Genomic DNA, 7500 nt, shown 5'->3' on the forward strand with positions numbered 1-7500 from the left:
CTGATATATGTTTTTTTTATGAAAGTACAAAATGGTTTAGTTCTATAAAGTGATCATAAAAATATCTCTTTGCCATTACAATGCCAACATCAGAAATAACATGAGTGGTCATAAGATCACGAGTGGTATGCTACCATAGCTACAGAACGGCCACCTTGATTTCCAGAGGAATATGATTACCAGTAGATATAATAAATACCTCGTTTCCTCGGTCTGTACTGTGAGTTACGGCTCCTTGTCCTCTTCCAGTTCAATTTGTGGTCCCAGTGAGAGGCAATTTAGTCATAAAATTGAACTGGAAAATGGCGACCGTAAATAACATAAAATATGGTATAACAAATAACATAGGTATGGGGGACGGTAACCCCTGTACCTCTGGCAGCTCCTCGTCAGGAGTTCTAGCTACTGGCTTAATGGGTAGATCACCCGACCGGAGTTACGGAGTACTTATTAATAACCTGCAGTATCTTGTAGCACTTTTAACACTTCAGTTTTAGTATACCTACATTTCCCTATATTATGTCTCTACTGCTTTTAAACTGGTACAACACAGGCGAAAAAATACATACATAGTATACAGTTGAAAACACGACGAAGGACACACGTTTGTGTTACCCCAATAAATGATTAATTGATTGATTGATTGATTAATTGATCGATGGATGGATTCATTGATTATGCACATCTTCTTCCTCTCTTTCCTATGATTCATTTAACCGCTGGTAATGTAACCTAGGATACAAAAAACGTGAACTTTATGTTAGTCATAAGGTACTGAAGTACTTCGAAATTTCCTTAATAAAGTTGATATATTTTCCTACTCCATAGAGCAGATTTGTCGGTCACAGGTCGAAAGGATACTGCGCCCAACTACAGCGAACATCGTTTCAATAGAACGGAAATTATGCTTTTCCTAAAGCTGGGCATTCATTCGCCAATAGCGCAAGCCACAAGCAAGCACTACATCGGAACTTCGTGTTCCGTCGTTCTCAAAGTTTTTTTAGTCTTTAGCGCAGTTTTAAAAATTTCTCAGTTCTCCGTTTCCTGTATTCGGAGAAAGAGCTGTACAGCATAAGTAATTGCTTTCGTTTTTGCCCCTTTGTTCATCCTATTCGATTGTAAACTTATTTAGTAATTATAATAGTAATAACCAAACGGGAATAAAACATCTTTTTCACGGCTGATGTCTTACGACTTCTTTCTAATCAAGTTATGATAGAAACAGGAACCTTCCGAAATAGGCTAGGAATACGAAAGGACTTACGTTCCGAATTGGAGGCGCTTCAATGTTTTCCTCCCTATTGAGAGGTGCTGCGGGTTTTGTAACCGCTTATCTCGAACGTTTCTTTGTTTCGGCCTGGTACCAGGATCTGTGTTTCTCTTGACCTACAACACGCAAATACAAAAAAAAAAGGCAAGCCATTTTACATACTGGATAAAACTTGAAGCTGTCAAGAAAATTTTGAAAAGCAAGTTTACTGGAGTTGCGTACAACTAGGCAGGAATTTAAGGACGTTCGCGCCAAAATCTTCCTACGGTGAGATTTTCTTCATTTCTCGCCTAGAGTTAGGTCATAAAGTACTTACTCCAAAAATGAAAAAAAAAAAAAATGGGGGTCACCGACTTTGTTTCGGAGAAAATGGCAGTGAAAAAATGCCTTAATTTCGAGAAATCGGTCATAATAGCGAGATGTAGGCTCATCTGCTCATCCATAGAAAATCATAAAAATAAACTGTTGGAGTGAAAGTTTCCGTGCATAAGTTTTTAGGAGTGAGATTTTTAGATAATTGTATGCCACTAGGGATGTGGTAAACAGTAGAGTTCATCCTCGACGAGCGTTTCTGTAAGCTCTATCCGTTGCAACCACTACCAGAATTCGATGGCACGAGGAAAGAAAATGTTAAAAAAAGATAACTTCTTACGGTGAGAATTTTTTCATTTCATCATATTTTGTAGATAGTAAGTAAAGTAAGTGATTCATGATTAAAAAAATAGGGGTCACCTATGATCTGAACGAGTAAAATCGATGTGATTTTGCAAAGCTCTTGGAAAAGTTCGTTTGTCACGCTTTTGCGTGACATGTCGGGCAAGGACTGGAACCCAAGAGAGGATCGATCGTTGAAGAGATGAAAGGTTTTTACCGAAAAAAAACCTTTCTCGAGCATTGCAACGAAGTTTTAAGCACGGGTCATCTTCATTTGGTTGGTGTTTTGTATAATATCTCTTCATTGCCGTCATGCTCATCCTCTGGAGTGTGTTTTTTTTGTGAAAATTCAATCGCTGATTGTTTCCACGAAGGTCCGCACTATTCAAGCGGACGAGGACGAAAATACTGCTCAATTTTCACGAAACTAAAGGAAAAGAACTTTAAAAACATGCATTCACTTTGAACTTAAGTTCGTAGGGTAATAAAAACATTAAAAAGAAACAGCCCCATTAAATTTACGCAACGGTTCGTCCTCGAGTTTTCCAAACTTTCAGCCACTAGTCTACTCGATCAGCTACCTTTTCCAGAGCTTTTCCATCCTCCCGCTCACTTCTCTTTGAAGTTTCATGATGATTCGGAAATAAATGTGCCATTCTTTTGCCGGCCTGGAATTTTTTCCTCGGCGTTGTTGTCGCCATGTTATTTTAATTGATGCTTGAAAAATTTGTATGAAAGTCAAGTAGACTAGTGCACGACTGATAAAACCTCGCGAATATCAGTCGTGCAGTAGTCTACTTGACTTTCATAAATATTTTAAATCAATTTTGACTGATCACGATCTTCTCTGATCCAACGCTGTGCAAGACTTATCGTCCACGGTTTTTGCAAAGGTTTTAAAACCTCAGCTTCGCTAATGCTCGAAGTAATGCGTGACATATTACAGTCGCGTTACCTGCGCAGTAACGTTGCGCACAAACAATTAGCGCGAACGTCCTTAATATGCAGAGTACAGGTTTTTCTATTAGTTGGAAAGCACTTGAAATTCGTTATTTTCCTGTAAAAACATCATTTTTGGTTAATAGATAGTAGATAATAGACACCTTTTTGTTGTCCGTTGACTTTTCCCCTCTTCCAATGGTCAGGAATGATCGAGTTCCTGAAAGTTGCTCAGGCTGCAAATTAAACGACAGCGATGGAATAAAAGAAATGAACTATTTCTTACTGAATTGCTTGTGTAATGAATTGTAAAGTCCCACAAAGGATATGCAAATTAACAAAGAAGCAAAAGCACAATACTGCTCCTCAAACATTCATGTATTGTTATATTCTGACTGGAGCCCATTTCCCTCCAAGTCCCCTCAGTTGAGGGAAAGTCGGGGATTCAGAATCCCCCAGGGAATTATATGTCTCTGTTTCCAACCCCTTTTCCTTTCATTCACCATGCAACATAGAACAGAGTCTCCTCTTCTCATCTCCTTTCGATTTCTGTAAGGGCCAGCTATATTTGGATAACAACACCTGTTTCATCCTCACCAAAGTCTTCTCGAAGAAGGACGATAAACTGTAGGCCCCATGTTACAACAGTGTGGGACGTAAAAAGAACCCACACACTATTCAAAAAGAGCAGGGCATGGAGTTCTCGGTGTTGTGGTCTGTCCTCTGTGGTATATCATGGTCGGGAGGGCAAACGCTACACCACCCTACTCTAAAATCCCAGGGTAAATAAAGATATGATGATGATGCTGATGACGAGTGCTTCGTGCATGGTAGGGGTATAAAGGCACCGAGAAACACGTGAAAGCATGAGATGTTTCGTGGTATAATCGGTGATTGGTAATTGACTTAATGAGTCATTAATGAACTCGATATTGATAACCTACCGGAGAGAAGAGAACACGCCATTTTTCCTCCAATTCCTTTATCAGGCTTTCTCGATTCATCTGAAACTCTTTAAGCTTTTGTAACTCTTCCTTCTCTTCTTCGCTCATCTCTTGAACTGTATCGTCCAAATCTTTAACTCTGTGAATCAATTCATTGTGGTCCGCTCGAAGCCCGTGGTAACCGAAATCGTAGAATTCCCTCTTAAGATCTTCGCTGCATTTACAAGTTTCCGATACCATGTCTCGTGTACCGATGTAAAGATCGCCTAAATGCTCGCTGAGTGTTTTTAAGATATCTAATTTGACTGGGGTTTTCAACTGATCTTGTTTTACCTCTGGTACCTCTAAGCTTGAAGTTACGTATGTTTTAAGGTCACGGATGTACTTTTGTAATTTTTCGCTGACGCGACGCTCTCGAGCTTCCTCATCGGTTTCCTTCAAAAGTTTATGCTCCAGATCCTGAGAAAAGAATGATTCAAATAAAAATTGGTTCTTTAGGTGGATCATCGCTTGAATGTAGAAATCTGGAAATATATATACTTGTCTATTGAATTAACTGAGAAACAGTTTTTTTGGGTCAAACAGCACAGTAAACTGGTGTCCCGTTAAGGCAAGAAAATTAGAAGCGCGATACACATTTACCTCTATTTCCTGCTTTTCACCATCCTCAGGAGCCCATGAGTAGGAGCTTGCTTCCCCCATACAAGCCCTATGAGTCAACCTTTGCCCTTATCTTTCTATTTTAAGAACCAACCCTTCAGCAGGAGACTCACATTTACATCAATTCGCACAATTTGTGTACATTGTTTTTGTCATTTTTGTCTTCGTTAGACAATGACTTTATTCTGATTGGCCATTTTAAACAGTGCGTGCATTTCCGAACAACTCGTGGCGTTCTAAAAATAGAGAGATACGGGCAAAGGTTGGCTCAAGGATATAGTGCATATGGAGTCTCCTACTCATGGGCTCCTGCCATCCTGCAATTCGTTATTTCTTGCTCTCAGCCTCGTCACCTTTGTTGTCAAGAATAGGTGGGAAAAGCCTTTACGCTAAATTTTAAACCATTTAAATTAAATGGCGCTCACGTGCTTCGCGAAAAAAAAAAAACCTCTAATGTTAGCTTTGTATAACGCCTTGACAAATGTCTTTACTCGGGAACTCGTCAAGGGGAGCTTCTATCTCCCATACTTGCCTTTCCCGAGTATACTTATTAATAGAACGCTTGCTTTGGGAGTTTAAGCACGCCCACTGTTGTAAGAGCTAATCAAAACAAAGCTAGCTCAAGCCGCTGTTACACGTTGAAACTTTTAGCTGAAACTCCTGTGCAACGGCCCTGCAAAAAACGTGTCAGCAGGCGTTTGCACGATGTAACATAAAAGGTCGAAAATCGTTCGGAAACGTTGAAACTGGTCTCGAAATATTGTTTACATGGCCTTAGCCGATTTCTGATTGGCTTAAGCAGCGTAGTGTGACAAGAGCGAGGGAGACCAGTTTCACAAAGTGGTGTTACACGGTGAAACTCTTGTTTTTGTCACCACTGCGATCGTTGCGACCGTTGCAGAAGTAGAAAGCGGTTCTACTTTTCGTGAAACATGTCTCGCAACGGAACTTCAAAAAGTTTCACAAAACCGACCATGTTACACGGTGCAACGCCTGCTGAAACATCATTCGCAACGCCGTTGCACTCAACTTTCACCTTAAAGTTTCAACGTGTAACAGCGGCTTCAGCGTCATCGGAAATACGATAATTTTTGCGGGAAAAACCTTTTCCTAAAAATAAATTTACTCGGGAAAGGTTGACACAAAAAATTAATCTAGATACAGGTTCCCCTTGATGAGCTCCTGGTTTCCCACATAAAGAGAGTGTCTCTCAGCAGATTAAAGTGTCCTACATGTAATAATGGCATGAAACTGTGTTTTATTCCGGTAACTTTCCTCTTTCTTTCGAGGATTTGCTCCATATTAGTATCCATTAGCCAAAGTCAAATGAGGTTCTTTTGTAATTAGGTCATGTTGCAGCACACCCATTTTATGTCATGACAAGATGTAGGTCACCGCGGTTATAAAAGTTTTACTTGATCTAGACTGGCCTGCTTCGAAATTCCGAGTAACTTGCCTGGTATAAGCCCGGTGATTTCCTTTTCTTTCAACCCAATTCCTCGTTGTGTCGAATTTGGGTTGAAAACGTTTTCGCAAGGTTACAATGAACAATTTAAAGCTCCAACTTTAAGGCTTGCGCTTCCGTCCTATTTAGTGCTCTCGGCTACAATTTGAATGAACTGCCTCAACTGCTTTAGGCGCTATTTTTACGTAACCACAAATAGAAGCCAATATTTTACTCTGACTCGCTGTTCCTTACCTCCTCCTCTAATTCCTTAATTTTGGAGACCTACGCAATACAAAGAGAAGAAATACATAAGTTTTGACGTTCATGATTCCATATCAAAATAAGTCTACTTTTAAAATAGGCTGCATTAAATGAACACTTTAAGGACGTTCGAGGTTTGGTGGCAGAACTTTGACGAACGGGTATTCTAGATCTAGCAGAACAACCGAAAGATGCCTCGCCCTTGAGTTAGGCTGTCCTACCTGGTTAGTCAATATTCATGATACTTGCTAAGTTTGAAAAATAGGCTGCATAAGCACAAGACTTCCTCCGAAAATCCACGTACGGCCAACATGAACTCACTGACATTGAAAAGTTCCCGCTTTTTGTTACTCTGACGTCACGGCGACCATGTTAGTGTACAGAACAATGCAGCAAAGTGTCTTTTGCGAATTTGACTCTATTATCATGCAAAACTTGTGGGCCATTTTCTATTGTTTTGTACACCAACATAAACGTCTCATCACGTGGATGCAAACCAAGAATCAGTTCTAGAATATAAGAAGTAATTACATATTCAGTTCACAAGTCAACTGAACATTTACGCATTATTTCATAATTAGTGGCGCGATACATATTTACCTCCACTTCCTGCTTTTCACCATCCTGTGATTCCTTATTTATTGCTCTCAGCTTCGACACCTTTTTGTAAAGAATAGGTGGGAAATGCGTATACGCTTCAGCTTTTGAAATGTAATGACAGGCGTTCACATGCCTCGCGAAAAAAACACCTTTCGTATTAGTTAGTATTGCATTGACAAATCACGGTGTTTTCGACATGAACAAAAGCGTCTTTAAAGATCATTACAAGGATTCAGCATTGCTTTTCATGGCAAATGGTTTTATTATACCTTTTCTCTTTCTTTCGAGGACTTGCTCGATATCAGCAGTTAAAAAAAAGCCAAAGTCAACCGATTTTGTTTTGTAATTAGGTCAAGTTTTTGTAGGATACCCGTTCTAACTCAAGATGTAGATCACCACGGTTATAAAAGTTTTAGTGGATCTAAACTGGCCTTCTTCAAAATTCCAAGTAATTCGTCCGGTACAAGGGCGGTGATTTCCTTTTCTTTCAACCCAATTCCTCGTTGCGTCGAATTTGGGTTGAAAACGTCTTCGCAAGGTTGCAATGAACAATTTAAAGCTCCAACTTTAAGGCTTGCGCTTCCGTCCTATTTAGTGCTCTCGGCTACAATTTGAATGAACTGCCTCAACTATTTCAGGCGCTATTTTTACGTAACCACAAATAGAAGCTAGTATTTTACTCTGATTCGCTGTCCCTTACCTCCTCCTCTAATTCCTTATTGTTG

At 39.8% G+C, this 7500-nt stretch overlaps 1 protein-coding gene across 1 annotated transcript in view; it reads right to left on the reverse strand.

Annotated features, from left to right (window-relative positions):
* Nucleotides 1-7500, reverse strand: part of LOC138008251 (uncharacterized) — a 24603-nt gene that overhangs the window by 206 nt on the left and 16897 nt on the right. The window contains exons 8-14 of the mRNA XM_068855525.1: nucleotides 7476-7500; nucleotides 6776-6835; nucleotides 6167-6196; nucleotides 3808-4266; nucleotides 3028-3099; nucleotides 1265-1386; nucleotides 1-732 (exon numbers count right to left, since the gene is read on the reverse strand). The exon at nucleotides 1-732 is cut by the window's left edge and continues 206 nt beyond it; the exon at nucleotides 7476-7500 is cut by the window's right edge and continues 17 nt beyond it. Of these exons, the coding sequence (XP_068711626.1) occupies nucleotides 702-732; nucleotides 1265-1386; nucleotides 3028-3099; nucleotides 3808-4266; nucleotides 6167-6196; nucleotides 6776-6835; nucleotides 7476-7500 (799 nt within the window). The 3' untranslated portion in view covers nucleotides 1-701. The remainder of the gene's footprint in view (nucleotides 733-1264; nucleotides 1387-3027; nucleotides 3100-3807; nucleotides 4267-6166; nucleotides 6197-6775; nucleotides 6836-7475) is intronic.

This window comes from Montipora foliosa, chromosome 1 (genome assembly GCF_036669935.1).
Source record: "Montipora foliosa isolate CH-2021 chromosome 1, ASM3666993v2, whole genome shotgun sequence".
NCBI classification, from domain to species: domain Eukaryota; kingdom Metazoa; phylum Cnidaria; class Anthozoa; order Scleractinia; family Acroporidae; genus Montipora; species Montipora foliosa.